The sequence below is a fragment of the Camelus bactrianus genome, chromosome 6 (assembly GCF_048773025.1).
Source record: "Camelus bactrianus isolate YW-2024 breed Bactrian camel chromosome 6, ASM4877302v1, whole genome shotgun sequence".
In the NCBI taxonomy this organism is placed as follows: domain Eukaryota; kingdom Metazoa; phylum Chordata; class Mammalia; order Artiodactyla; family Camelidae; genus Camelus; species Camelus bactrianus.
In genome coordinates this window covers 23357465-23372186 of record NC_133544.1, presented here as the reverse complement: position 1 = coordinate 23372186, position 14722 = coordinate 23357465, and the positions used below count along the sequence as shown (strand labels likewise).

General features: G+C 50.1%; 1 protein-coding gene and 1 long non-coding RNA gene across 7 annotated transcripts in view; one reads left to right on the top strand and one right to left on the bottom strand.

Annotated features, from left to right (window-relative positions):
- Positions 1 to 5000, top strand: part of ESRRB (estrogen related receptor beta) — a 156355-nt gene extending 151355 nt beyond the window's left edge. For all 6 annotated transcript variants that reach the window (XM_074365205.1, XM_045511350.2, XM_045511348.2 and 3 more), the window contains one exon: positions 1234 to 5000. In XM_074365205.1, coding sequence (XP_074221306.1) covers positions 1234 to 1478 — 245 coding nt within the window. In that variant the 3' untranslated portion in view covers positions 1479 to 5000. The remainder of the gene's footprint in view (positions 1 to 1233) is intronic.
- LOC105063392 (uncharacterized) overlaps positions 1 to 14722 on the bottom strand; it is a 203475-nt gene that overhangs the window by 25420 nt on the left and 163333 nt on the right. The gene's annotated exons all lie outside the window — the stretch shown is intronic.

Sequence of the window (14722 nt, the reverse complement as noted above, 5' to 3'; positions counted from 1 at the left end):
CACGGAGTGGCTCAGTATCTTTAAGGAACATCAGAGGAAGGCTGGTTATTTCCCTCGAGGCCAGGAAGTACATTCTGCTTTGCTTCGGCTCAGACCCAACTGTAAAACTCAGCTGTCAGCAGGAGCCTCCCTGCACCGTTGGGATTTAGGTAAATTTCATTTGAAATTCATGATCTGAGTCCAAAGCTTACCCCAGAATTTTATAGAACTCCTGAGTGTCTTCCACCACTGTTCCTTGATGTGTCCAGCCATGCTATCTGAGTTCCTCTGTGTCCACCACCTCAAGGCACCCAGACACAGAGCTCAGCCCCTTTATCTGTGTCTGTATTCTGTAACCACTATTTTGTAAGGTTAGTGAACTCACTGAAGACTTGAGCTAATGCCTAGTGGCACCAGCAATAGTAATAGCTGTTGATGGTGGTGCTGATGGTACTGCTGCTGCTGATGGTGAGAATGATTATGATGATGATGAAGGTGATGAAGGTGGTGGGTGTGGTGATAATGGTGGTGGTTGTGGTGGTAATGGTGGTAGTTGATGGTGATGATGGTGATATGGTGGTGGTGATGATGGTGGTGGCTGTGGTAATGATCATGGTTAATGGCAACGATGATAGTAGGGGTGATGATGATGAAGGTGATGGTGATGATGGTGGTGGTGATAGTGGTGATGATGATGAAGGTGATGATGGTGGTGGTTGTGGTGGTAATGATGATGGCTGATGGTGGTGGTGGTGATGTGGTGGTGGTGATGGTGGTGGTGGTAGTCATGACAATGGTAGTGATATCACTAGGTGGGCACTTAATCTGTGACAAGTTTAAGCTGTTTCAAGCTCTTGATCTGTATTAACTCATTTAACCTCTTGAGGTAGGCATTTTTCATTTTATAAATGAGGCACAGAGAAATTAAATAGCTTTCCTAAAGTCACACAGCTAGCAAGTGAGGGATGCAAGATTGCAATTCCACTCAGGGTCTCCACTGCCACCTCTTGACGTTTCTCAAGTCCTCCATGGATAGAGATCTCTCCTTGGATCTGAAGCCCAGCTCTGTCATTGGCCTCTGTGACTTCAGACTGGCAGTGTGTCCTCCCTGAGCCTGGGTTTCCTTCTCTGTATAGTGAGGATTTGGAAGGCTCCAAAGCAGAGGCCCAGGGCCATGGGAGCTCCCCTCCCCATCTCCTCCCCGGGGCAGTGCTCTCCAGCCACACCCGCTGACACTCACCCATGTGCCCACAGACTCCATGTACATCGAGGACCTGGAGGCAGTCCAGAAGCTGCAGGACCTGCTGCACGAGGCGCTGCAGGACTACGAGCTGAGCCAGCGCCACGAGGAGCCGCGGAGGACGGGCAAGTTGCTGCTGACACTGCCCCTGCTTCGGCAGACGGCCGCCAAGGCCGTGCAGCACTTCTACAGCATCAAACTGCAGGGCAAGGTGCCCATGCACAAACTCTTCCTGGAGATGCTGGAGGCCAAGGTCTGATGGCCTGGCACGCGCGGACCGACTCCCGCCCGAGGACAGACAAACGGATGGACCGACGCAGAGACCTCCACAGCCACCAGCCTCAACGTTCAAGTCCTGTATCATGGCCACGAGCAGTCCCAGAGAAAGGGACTTCGCCTCCCAGCTGTGTGCAGAGTCCTGGGTGCTGTGGGGCGGGGGAACGGGCATGGGAGGGCAGGGCATGGGCTCATCTGTAACTGGCTTTTTCTTTGGTATGTTTTTCCTTAGCCACAGGCAGTGCTGAGGCCTGGGCCAGGGCTGACTCCCAAGTGGCTTGGGACCGCTGAGGAAATGCCCCCTCTTCCCACCAAATTACCAAGAGGCAGCACACACCTTTCCTAACCCCACGCTGCCCCCCATTCCTCTGCCCATGGTGCAGGGGTGGGCAGTGCTCAGCGCCCAGGACTCTGGCACACTCAGGTGGGGTACCTGACAGAGGTTTTCCTTTCTCAGATGGCAGGTGCTTTCTTCCAGAGCCCCTGCCTACTCTGGGGTTCTGTGGGGCCCCTCAAGAGGCCCTACACCTTCCACAGTCCAGATGCTCTCTCCCTCCCTCCCTACCACCCTCCTTTCTATCAGCTCCCGGCCCAGGCTCACATCAAGAGAGTAGTTGCCAGAGCGCATGCGTTTTCCTGGGCCCCGCATCCCTCTGTGCACCCCCACCTGCTCTGCTCATCACTCGTGTGCCAGGGCCAGCCTGTCATCCCCCCTCATCTCCCAGGAGTCCTGCTAGTACTTCCTGCCGTACCTCTTGAGTTCTCTCCCGCAGTGGGCTCAGCCAGCCAAGATGGCCTCAGGGCCATAGCTGGGAACTTTCCGGCTCCGAGAAGAGCAGGGTCCAGGAAGACACTCCCCAGTGCCCCACTTCTGCTTGCTGCTTCCCCTCCCTGTCAGCCTTCCCCGCAGGTCCAGAGCAGGTAGGCCTGTGGGAAGTAGGGGATATGCAGTGGCCTGGCCCTGTCTGAGGGCACCCTGGCACTAATTCTAGGCTGGCAGTCCTGGAGGACCAGGGCAGGATAGGGAGAGGCCCAAACCAATCTTTGCTGAGCACAGAAAGGCCCAGAAGCAGAGATGAACAGGCAGGGGAACCCGAAGACAGGGCCTTAGTGGAGGTCACCAGCCTGCCTGATCTTTCCTGGCATCCAGGGCAGTGGGTACCAGGATGCCCCTCCCCCGCGTTCCAAAGGGCTGGATGAGTCAGTGTAATGGGAGGGGTTACTTCTGCCCCCTTGCTGCTCCTGCCACCCTTGGACTAAGGAGGTGTGGCCCAGCTCCCTGGGCACATTGAGGCCCAGCTTTCTGATGGGACACCCCCCATCCCCTCCAGTCCTGGCTGTTATGTAAGGTGACAGCCACCCCGGTTTGCCCAGGACTGGTTATAGCACTGAAAGTTCCATTTCCCAGGAAACCCCTCAGTCCTGGCCAAATGGGGACAGTTGGTCATGCATGTCTGTGAGTGGCTATGAAAGTCCATTACAACACACTGGGGGAAGGGGACAGCCCTGAACAACCCATCTGGTGCTCACAGGGTTGACTGACGGCAGCTTAGAGGATCTCCCGAGGATGGAGGGGCATCGAGCATGATGGAAAATGCTCCTTCCAATCAGCTGCCCTCTAAAGCAGGGATCAGACCAACCCCACCTGGGACACATTCCTCGGGAATCTACACCTCTTCTAACCCAACCTTTTTCCACCCCGAGAGGCAAGCAGATCCCCCCGACCCATCACTAGGATCAGGAGGCCAAGTGCCCTCTCCCACAACTCCCAGCTATTCCCAGGGAAGCGGCTACTGCTGGCTCCACGTCTCCGCTCCCAGACACCGCTCCTCCTGAACGTTCATGCTGAGACATGTTCAGGTCACCCTAGGCAGGAGGGTTCCCAGCATCTGCTCTTGAATATCTTCACATAGAAAATATCAGGGATTTCAAGAGATATCACAGACCAGTGAGGTGTGCCCTCCTCCCTTTTGCCTGCAGGGACTCCAAGGCCACAGTCAGCACTGGGATGATCCAGGATGCTTCAGCCCTAGCTCTTTGTGCAGTTTCCAATCTGGGTGGACGGATGCATAGGCACCTCTAAGGGACCAGGGATAAAACCCAAGCCTAACTTAACCGTTAGGGGCCGTGCCCTGAAGTCTGGACCAGAGAGATCACACAGCGAGAGAACTTGGGGTCCACTCTGCAGGAGCCTCCCCTATTCTCTCATTATGCTATGTGCTCGAGGAAGTGGGGGAAGAGGGTCGCATCTCATCATCCGGGCACCTGGTTCTCTGCAGTGTGACTTCCTGCTCAAGCATGAGGACCTGTCAGCCGTGGCAGGGGCTAGTGCACAGCTGGCCTTTGCAGTCCACCTTTTTCAGGAAAAGCATCTTCAGCTAACAGTGCAACTAGTTTGCAGTGAGTGGGTGTTCGGTACCCAGGATAGCTTTGTCTCGCTGGATCTAGGGCAGGTGTCCCAGCATTAGAGCCCATTTACAGCAGGGAGGGGGCGGTGGTCCTGATGGCTTGGTGCCAGTGAGATGGATGCTGCTGCTTCTGCTGCTTTAAAAACTCCAGTGGCAGCAGGAAATGTATCAGTAACCATGGGAATGCTGTCCAGTGGGAATGGCCCTGGTATGTACGTGATGGACTCTTTGACATTGAGGGAAGTTTAGGAGCCAACTTAGTTGGAAACCTAGCCAGCTTTGGGAACTCCTGAAAAGAGGAGGGCCCTGACTTAGTAGGGGATGGAGTGAGGAGAATTTAGGACACCCTGTTCCCCAAACCCAGACAGAACAGAAATGAAGTTTATCCCCCAAATCCGCTGTTCCTGGAAAATCTGTAAAGAGGAAATAGCCCTTCTCAGTTGTACTCATGATACAGGTCATTGAAATGAACCAAGAAATAAAATGAAAAAAATACAACCATGGAGAAGGTGGTATTGGCTGGGTTTTGTTTGCTCCCTGTATCCCCACCCTTTCTAAAGATTCTGGACTGGTTTTGCCACACGCGAACCTTGATAGTGGCTCCCACTTTTTGCATACAGAAAACTTCAGTGATTTCCCAGGGCACAGTTTAAGAACCAAGTAGGAAGCGCTCAAGACCAGAGCAGGAAGCTGGGTGGGAAGGCATCACAGGGCCTTAGAGGAGCCAGACTGCACGCACCCCTGCATCGGGGACCACCCTTCCCTTCAGACTCCCCGCCACCCCCCCGCACAGATGGGGGAAGGTGGAGGGGGGTTGTGGCGAGGGGAAGGAGTGACAAACTTGTGGCAAGAAGACAGGGGCCCGTGCCCACGGAAGAGCACCAAAGAAAAGCACTATGTGGAGATTGTTTTATTTTCGAATAATGATGATGCGGCTGGAATGGCTTCTTCAGATGTATATGTTTTTTAAGTGGCGGTCCCTCGTTGCATCACCTCCCTGTACGCACTCCCACCTCTGTACGTGTTCTCCCAAATGCCCTAGGATTTTTCCGTCCTGGCCCCGTGTATCTGGAATCTAATAAATAAGGAACGGCCTATTGGAGAGTTTCTTCACACATTATCTTTCCCGGCTGGCTGTCCCCTGGACAGCACTGTCCTCAGGTCTCAGGGCTGATGCCAGGAGAGCCCGTCGGGAGAGGCAGCTCCACCTCAGAGTTCTCTGGGGATTCAAGTGGGCGTTAAAATGTGTATCCAGCAGCAAAAGTCAAGAATGCAACTTGAGCCGTGGGGTACAGGTCTGAGAACCCCTTCTACTTCTTTTCAGGCTTTTGATATGAGTGCTGAAGCCCTCTATTTTCATTAATGTCAGAGAAATGGAACCTTAGGTATATCTGAACTAAAAATAATTTGTCGCCCTAGGATTTTGAAATGCATCTGTATACGTATGCACATCATGCAGACAGCACAGGGAGCCCACGTGTTGTAACAGGGCACGCTCAGGACCTGTGAGAGGCAGAAGGGAGGGCCTGAAAAACATGAAAGAAGACTATATCAGGATGCCTTTTGTTGCAAGTGAAAAAAACACCCCCAGCTTATACAGGCTTACTGGACTTACTGCCTTGGATATATGTGAAGTCTAGAAGTGGCTCAGGCATCAGGCAGGGTTTGATCCAGAGGTTCACAAAGTCAACAGGGCTCTGGCTCTACTTCTCTGATTCTCTCAGTTCTGCCCTCTTCTGTATGTATGCTTTGTCTTTAAACTAGCCTCTTTCATTGTAGCAAGAAGGCTGCCAGCTTTTTATTTCACATCACAGGGAAAGGGAAAAAAATCTCTTCTTACAACCATGGAAAATATCTGATCTTCATTGTGAATCCCAATGGCTTTTGTGCCTATCCCTTAATGGGTCACTGTGACCACTATGAGGTGGGACCAGTTCCACTCAGTCTAGCTGCTCCACAAAAATGATTGGGTTGGAAGTCTAAGAGGCAACCGCCCAACCATGATGCCCACAGAACCCACACACCTAGACAGCTCAAGATCTGGTCAATTTTCAATGAGCTCTTGGTTTCCTCATGCTCTTGGAAAAGAGGATCCACATGGAAGTCTTTGAACTTAATACCTAGCAAGTCTTGTGCATGAAATGTATTAAGTATTTGTGGGAATGAAAGCACCCAGTTTCTGAATTATTTTAGGTAAGTTTCCAGTTCACCTACATCTTGTGCATGTGTACATGTATACACACACAGACACGCACACCCAGAGCTGATATTCATGCTACTACCTTAAGAAAAAATAATTAGGAAAGAGTCAACATAACATCATATAATGCAATCAAAATAGAAATTTTTACTGGACAATCTGTATTTTAGGATTTTCTGCATTACTTCTTTGATTTGTCTAGATAATGGGTGACCAAACTAGCTAATAGTTCATTTTTCCAAAGACTTAAACCTCATCCATATTTTTGTCTCCATTCTTTCCCCAAATATTCCCCTCTTTGAGTTAGCAAAAGAGTTGAAGCTTTAAAGAAAGGGTAAAACAAAACTGAGGGTCATTCATTCATTCATTCATTCAACAAATATTCACTGAGAGTCTGCCCTGTGCCAGGCACTGTACTGGACAAAGAGACTACATCAGTAAAGAGAACAAGCACAATAAATAACTAGAATGTGTTAAGTTCCATGAGGAGAAAAAAGCAGGGTATGGAGGCTCAGGAATGGGGGGTTGGGATATAATTTTAAAAGGAGTGGTCAGAGCAGCCTCAATGAACTGTAAGTTGAAAAAGTGAGGGTCATGTGGCATCTGGAGGGAAAGCTCTCCAAGCAGAGGGACCAGCTGGTGCAAAGGCCCTCAGGTAGGAATATGCCTGGTGTGTTCAGTGAACATAAAGGAAACCATGGTGGCTGAAGTGGAATGGGTGAGGCAAGGGGGAGTGGGGCAAATCACAAAGGGGGTGGGAGGTCATAGTAAATGCGGCTTTCACTCTAAGTGGAAGATTTTGAGTAAAAGAGTGCTGTGATCACACATCTCCACAGGAGCCTTTGGTTGATGTGTTCATAACAGGCCATAGGAGGACAAGGATGGAAGCAGGAAGACCACCTAGGAAACCACGGGTGAGGAGGTGACTGTGGCTTGGACCAGTGTGGGAGAAGAGCAGGGGTTAAGAAGTGCGTGGGTCCTGGATCAGTTCTGAAGCCACCAGGATTTGCTGATAGGATGGATGTGGAATGCAAGGGAAAGAGAGGAGACATCCATGATTTCCAAGACTTGGGCCCCAACAACTAGTATAGAGTTGTCATCCACTGAGGTGGGAAGACTCAGAGAAGGCAAGTCTGTGTTAAGCTTAAAAAAGAGGCTATTGAAAGTCAGGGGAGGCACCGGGAAGGCAGCAGGCCATGAAGCTGGCTGGGTAGGGAACAGGCAACGAGCTTCCCTCCATAGCAGTGTTAGCACTGACCATCTTCACAGGCTGTGACTTCTTCTCATGCCCACCAGACACCCTCCCTTGCTCTCTACCCAGCCTCAAAGGCAGTAAAGTAGATCTCGTCTTAGAGACACAGATTTTTAGAACAGAAAGGGCTTAGCAATTACCGTTTTATATCCCTATTTGCCTGTTGTGAGAAATGAGCCTAAATGATAACCTCACCCTTGATTCTCAGAAAACATTGTGGGGTGCTGGACTAGGAAGCGCATGAGTGCTTGACTTGGTTTAGACGGGAAGTTCTCAAACAGGGGTGGTTTTGTCTCCAAAGGTGCACTTGGCAATGCCTGGAGACATCTTTCGCTGTCATGCCGTGGGCGCTCCTGGCATCTAGTGGGTGCAGGCTAGGGATGCTGCTAGACATCGTGCAGCGCACAGGACAGCTCCGCACGAGGGAGCATCGGACTCAAAATGTCAGCAGTGCTGAGGCTGAGAAACTGCTTTACACATATTCTGGGCATTATCGAGAAAAAAACCCCAGGGTTCCAGGGAACAGAATTTGGGGGTGTCAACTCACATTACCAAGCTCTTCCCACCACTTGAAGCCACCTTTACCTCACCTAGTCTTGCTCTGACCCCGAAAACATCTGTCCGGGGCGAATATCCCATGCACTACATGAACGGTTCCTATTCTGACTTAACGCAGAGGTGCGAGGAGAGAGGGGTCCAGTCCTGCAGTCTCTGCCGTCACATCCACCTGGTTTCCCTTTACGTGTAGACTTTTGGTTTGGGGAAGCAAGATCGACCTATGGCTTCATGTTTGGAAGAAGTGGGGAGTCCTCTGGCAGACCATGTGCTCCCTGTTTAAGAGTGCTACGGATGAAGATGGCTCCTCCTCTCCCTCCTCCTCTTGGCCCCAAATGGCCCTCCCCATGACTGTCCCTGCCTGTTCAGTTCCGCCTGTGGGTTTTCTCTTATCACTTCCTTCCCTAGCCTGGGATGGGCAGGGGAACCTGGGGCTTAGCCATTCAAAGCCCCGTGTGTGATGGTCAGAAGCCAAGCCTTCGTCTCTACAGGAGGAAAGGTTAGGAGTCTTTAGAGATCTTTTTTCCAACTTACTTTTTCTAGGAAGTTGGTCTCACTTCTGCAGACATGCCCTTCCTTGTCAGCCCAAATGCCCAACTCATCTGTGCAAAGATCCCATTGGCAGCTGTCACAAGCCAAAGCCAGGGCACTGGGGCTCTCACTTGGATACTGAAGAGCCTCTCCCCACATTCCCTGTGGAGAAGAGGGACCACCAAAGCTTCCTGTCCCCTCGTCCCACAGACACACATGACAAGCCTCTACAGTCAGGCTTGGAGCAAGGCTAGGACAGAGGCCGGCATAAAGGAGACAAGACTCTAGAGCAACTCATGGGCCACATGAACTGCACTTGACCCCATTCTCAAGGCCTCTCATTAAATACATGTTCCTAATGAAACCCAAAGCCATGTTCAATGCCCAGCCAGTTCCTCCCAAAGAAACAACAGTCCAGCAACCACAAAATAACTAAAAATGACTCTAGTCTTAACCCTTAACACCACCAGTAGGATAGTAAATTATCAATGCACAGCAAAACCTCATCAGAAACCTCTTTCTTCCTCTCTCTCTCCCAGGCGGCAGCTGCTCCTGGAAATCTCTCTCATGTATCTCCATGCTGCCCCAGCTCCCCTTAACTCAGCCTTCTAGATGCCCTAACTTCAGCCCAGCCCTCCCCTCCCCGATTCAGTTCCTTGTTACCTGATCAGCTCAGCCTCTTCAACTTCTTTCCACATTTCAGCACAAGCTGAAGAGAAGCCAGAAGCTGCTCCAATAAGCAAACGTCTTCTTGAGAAGAGGCCGTGTGGCGAGGACCGTGGAGAAAGACTGAAAACCTCGCCACCTTATGTATTTCATTTTGCCTCTGATGCAAAGTCACTTCGCCCCCACAGAACAGATGCCACCTGGAATCCTAGAGAGCTGCCCCTTACCTGCCCTGAGGCTTTGCCGTGCACACTGGACCCGGACGTGCTCTTCCAGGGGAACACCTCCAGGCTCAAAGGCTGGCAGTTGTTTTAGGGGAACACCTAGAAATCTTTTCCAGTCCATGATGTGCTGTCTCTTCTGTTAGCCCTCCTTTCTCCTGACTGATTCTAGTCACTTTGGCCTGCTTTCTTTACATATTCATTCATCACCTGGTACAGGGCTAAGTTTGGGGGTATATTGAGGGCTCCTGGTTGAGCAGAGAAGATAGACATTGAACTAGCAATTTACAAGGGCATCTTATCCAGGAAACTTTCAACAACATATGGGAGGATGTAGCAGGGAAAGCAACCTAGCCTTTGGCAGGGTTGGGGGGTATTGTGCAGGTAACCATCCTGCAGAAGCAGGTGGGGGCTGAGACATGTAGGAGAGGAGGAAGCCAGGTAAGGTGGGGGAGAGAGTTTCTGGAAGAGAGAGAGCTCTCTTCCAGGACAGAGAGAGGGAGACACACACAGAGCGAGGCTAATGTGCTCCGGGCTTGCTCAAGAAACTGGAAAAAGACCATTTGGTTGGTTGGTTGGTGGCAAAGGGGCAGAAGAGAAGAGAAGGCTGGAAATCAGGGGCCAGACTGCACAGGGCTTGTTGAGGACATTGCTCTCAATCCAGAACAAATTGGAAACTCTGGCCGAGTTTTAAGCAGGGGAAGGACATGGTCAGACCTGTCTCTCCCACCTGGAGACAGTGGGGCAAGCTTTTGGTCCTCCCTGGGCTGGCTGTGGGGGGTGAGACACTAGCTGTAGATTCAGACTGGCCCAGGCTCAGAAGCCCCTGCTCTGCCCTCACTGGCAGAGTGGCCAGGTGAGGGGGGAGCTAGGTGACCCTTGCCTGGCCCTGGCCAGGTCCTACGCCCTTCTCCATCCTGCGGCGCATGTAACCCTTTGCTCCACACTGGAGTCTCTACCATGGCAGTGGGGCAGGGGTGGGGAGTGAGCAGGAGGCCAGTAGAGGAGCGAAACCTGGGACAGATGTGAAAAGTACTGGCCAAAAAATAAAAGAGAGAGAGAGAGAATTTGACTCAGAGGAAATGTTCCTGGAAGGAGACAAAGCTGCCCCAGCTTGCTCTGGAAATTGCTTTGTTTAAAATGCAAAGTGCAGATGTGTTTAGATGACATCTCAGCATCCATCACCCTATGCAAATACCGACCCTGGGGAAGAGGAGCCCCTGTAAGCCACTCGGATCCCCTAATCGAGTGAGTCTGGCGATGGCAGGCTGAGGGGGCAGCACCGGGGCGGGTGACAGCTCACCACCCAGGAGAGAGGCTTGATAAGGGGCGGTGGGGGAGGGAGCCCAGCCTTGGGTGGGGGAGTCAATGGACCCATATTTGTGTCCAGGGGTTTAGGGATGAGCTTAGCCACCTGCCCAGCCCACCCCCCACCCCAGGCTAGCTGCTCTTGGATGGGGATGCAGGATGTGGGATGATGCTGACTGAAGAACAGCGCTTTAAACAAGGAGCTCCCAGGCTCCAGGACAGTGAATTAAATCCTTCTTGGGGAGCAGGCAGGATGTCCCTTGCCTGAACACTCTGCCCAAGGAAAACTGGGGAAATGGAATACCTGGTGGGGCTTTTAAACTCAAGCCCACCATCTGATATCTCAACCAATCATCAACCCATGGTCTCTCATGTGGTGTTTCAGACTCAGCTGGTAAGCCTTCAGTGACAAAAACTTATCATCCTGGTAGGGATTTCCAGATGAAATCCAAGATGCTCAGTTAAATCTGAATTTCAAATAAGGAATAATTTTTTTAGTATGAGCATGTCCCAAATACTGCATGAGATTTTTATTGTTTGTCTGAAATTTGAATTTAACTGGGTGTCCTGTATTTTTACTCATAAATCTGGCCATCTTACATCCTGGAAAATCCATTCCATTTTTGCACACATCTAATCACTAAGTCAGGGGTTGACCCACCTCTGCCTTCTTTTCATTTCTATCCATCCCATCCCCATCCTGGTTCTGCCTTCTGGGCCACATGCAACACTTTTGCTTCTTTCCCTTTATCTCTCACAAGTTCCCACCACCAACAGACATCTTACATTCCTGACCCTATCTTAGCCTCTGCCTGCGGTCCTCAACCTCAGGGAAAACTGCTCAGCCTGGCTGTTAGCTCCACTCCAAACACACATTCTTTGATACTCATTCCTCTACTCAACAAGTATTCGTTGAGTTCCCTCTACGTGCCTGACACATGAGTAGACACTGAGGATGCAGGAGTAAACAAGACAAGTGTTGTCTCAGCTTCCCTGGGGCTTTCATACTTGCTGGATTGAACAGACTTTTTAAAAAGAAGCAGCAGCAGCTAATAAAGTATGACAGGTGTGAAGGCAAGAAAGGAATAAAGGAGCTGAGATGGAGAATTATGAGTTGGGGAGGAAAGCTACTTTAAATAAGATTATTGGGGAGGGTCACTTTAAAGAGGTGACATTTAGGCCAAGTTCAGAAAGATGAGAAAATGTTGACCATGCAGAGTGGTTGGCAGTATGTTCTAAATAGCAAAAATATCATGTGCAAAGGCCCTGGGGTGAGACTGAATTGCAGCAGGGGACTTTAATGTTAGACAACTCTTTCATTTATCAGAATTTTAATTTTCTATTTTAATTTATGTTTTTATCTATCCTCAGTTGGATATTCCAACTTCTAGTATTCTTAAGGTCCCAAGCCAGTCTCATTCTTTAGCAGGTGACCTTGCCTTCTGATTCACTAAGAAGATGGAGCCCACACACCAGTTTCTTCTTTCCTTTGTTCTTGAAATAAATGTGTTCTGACTTCCCTCCACAGCCAGCCCTTCCCCCTGTCTTAAGCTGGCCTTCCAGCCCCTTTGGGGCCTTTGCTTCATCAATTATTTTCTCTCTCTTGTACTTTCAACCTTGTGCATTCCACTGGCTTCATCTCTTTCACCTTCAAACCAGCTCAAATTTGATAGCTCCTCTTCCAGCTATGAGTTTCATCTCTTTCTTTGTATTCTCAGCAACTTCTTTTCTGAAGATATTGATGTCTTCATTGTTTCCTTCCCCACTCACTCTTTACCCATGCATTCTATCTTCTGCCATCTCCCACCCAACAGTCTCTGCTCTTTGAAAGGCCATGAGTACTGCCTTTCTCAGGCTTTCCAAATGTGTGGTTCTTCTCCCTCACTCTGCACATACCTGTGCTCATAGTTATTTCCCTGCCTGAATGCAAGGTTCTTGAAGTCACAGACTTGTCTCACTTATGTTTTATCATCCAAAGCCCCAAGCACATCACTTTGCCCAGAGAGGTCGCTCGGTACATACTTATGAGATGAATTCAACTAAGGTGTCTCTTGGGCTTTGGGGAACCAATGTGAGAGCGTTTCCTCTGGGGTAAATGCAAGAGGGCTCCCCTCAGTGGCAGAATGGGGAGGTTGGATTGGAGGAAGGGGTAGGGAGAGAGTGAGAAAGAAGGGGGAACAGGCAGAGGGTGCCAGCTTTTACAAGAGGATGATAAATGATAACAGTGCTGGGAACAAAACCAAACATCGTTCATGCTGTCAGAGCAATGAAGCCAGCACATTCCAAGACGCTGGCACCAGGCAGTGCCTTGCTGTCGGAAGAGGCATAGGCTCTCAGTCCCCTTCTGCTTGGAGTCAACAGCCCAATTCATCTTCCTTGGGGTGTCTTCTGAAACTGGGGGGGATGGGTATCCTGGGGTTCGTGAGAGGGAGGGAAGTTGACCTGAGCCAGCTGTCCTCCACAATGTCCCCTTCCTGGGCAGCAGTCGTCTCACGTGACTCTACTGGTCCCTTCCATGTCTGGGGTCAACCAAATGGTGCTGGCTTCCATGTGTGTTGTGGGGCATTTGTCCCATCATCTTTTATGGAGCACTAAATATTAAACTAAAGATGCTCCAAGAATAAGCAAACTGAAACACACCTGCTGGGGGTGGTGAGATGATCCGAGACTTAACTGTCGCATATTTTCTTCCTTTGTTCACTTTGTGAAGTGGAAGAAGCCCTACTCTGAATCAGGGAGACTGCCTGGATTTGGGGCTCAGCTTTGCCATGGAAAAGTTATATAACCCCTCTGGGTCTAACTTGTTGGGCTGAGTAAAGGAACTCTAAGCTACCTTCTGATTTTCTTATTGTTATTCCTTATGCAACTCAGCAACGGGCATCTGTGGTTTTCTCAACCCTTTCTCTCTTTATGACAGCACCCCACGTCACCATTTTTTCCCCACATGGTCCTGGCGAGGCTGTCAACCATACTGCCCTCCCCAGCAAGGGGTGGGGCCAGGAGCTGAGCTCGGCCAATCAGACTCTGGGGCAGGGTCCTGTGATGGCAGCCCTTAAGGTCTTTGAAGGCAGGGTCCCTGGCTTATTCACTTTTATACCTCCAGAACCCAGCCCAGTGATGGACTGAGAATAGGCCCTCAGCAAATATTTGACAACGGAGTAGCTGATGGCCACAGGCTGGGAAGTTCAGGACAAATGTGCTTGGAACCATGGAGCCTCTTAAATTCATTAACGCTCTTCATATTCAAGTATTTCTAACTTCCCACCCACTTGGCACAGTCCCTGGGCCCCCTGTGGTTGGGTGGGGACCATCTGATTATTCTGATCAATGAGTCATAAGCAGAATTACCAGGTGTTACTTTTAGGCTGAAGCATTTAATGACAGAGCTCTCTTTCCTTCTACTTTGAAAAGCTGCAATGATCCAGATGGTGGCTTCTCCATCAATCAGAATCCTAAAGTGACAACAACACTGAGCAGAGCCCCCTGCTGACCAGTGAGTAACACGTAGGATAAATGAGAATAAGCCTTTATTATAGTGAACTTCTGACTTTTTTTTTTAACCAGTATAACCTGTCACAACTAACACACTGATGAGGGCTCAAAGTACTTAATCTAAACTATATTCTATCCTTCTGTCCTCATTCTGGTCCAGTTCACTGCCCATTCTGAGTTCAATCTAACCAGCCTCCTCTCTCCAGAAATAAAAAGGAAGGAAGGAAGGGAAGAAGGAAGGGAGGAAGGAAGGAAAGCCATCATACCATTAACCAGGAATCCAGCTGAACGGCTGCTAGGGAGACATGGCCTCGAGAACTCTGAAGTCCATGGTGAGTTCACCGCCATGAAGATAGATCAGCCCACCTCAGACAGCAAAGGGAGAGCTGGGGAATTTTCCTCCCTTCTATGTAGCCAGTTATTTGGGGATCCTTAAAACTCAAGCTAAATCCGACCCTAGTCCCATTCCTAACTCATATGTACCCTGAGATACCCTTATAAGTATGTCTACACATCTTAAGAAGGGAGGGGACCACAATTCACACAATATCACACCCATGTGCCTTCCACAGCCGATGTCCATACCACTCACAG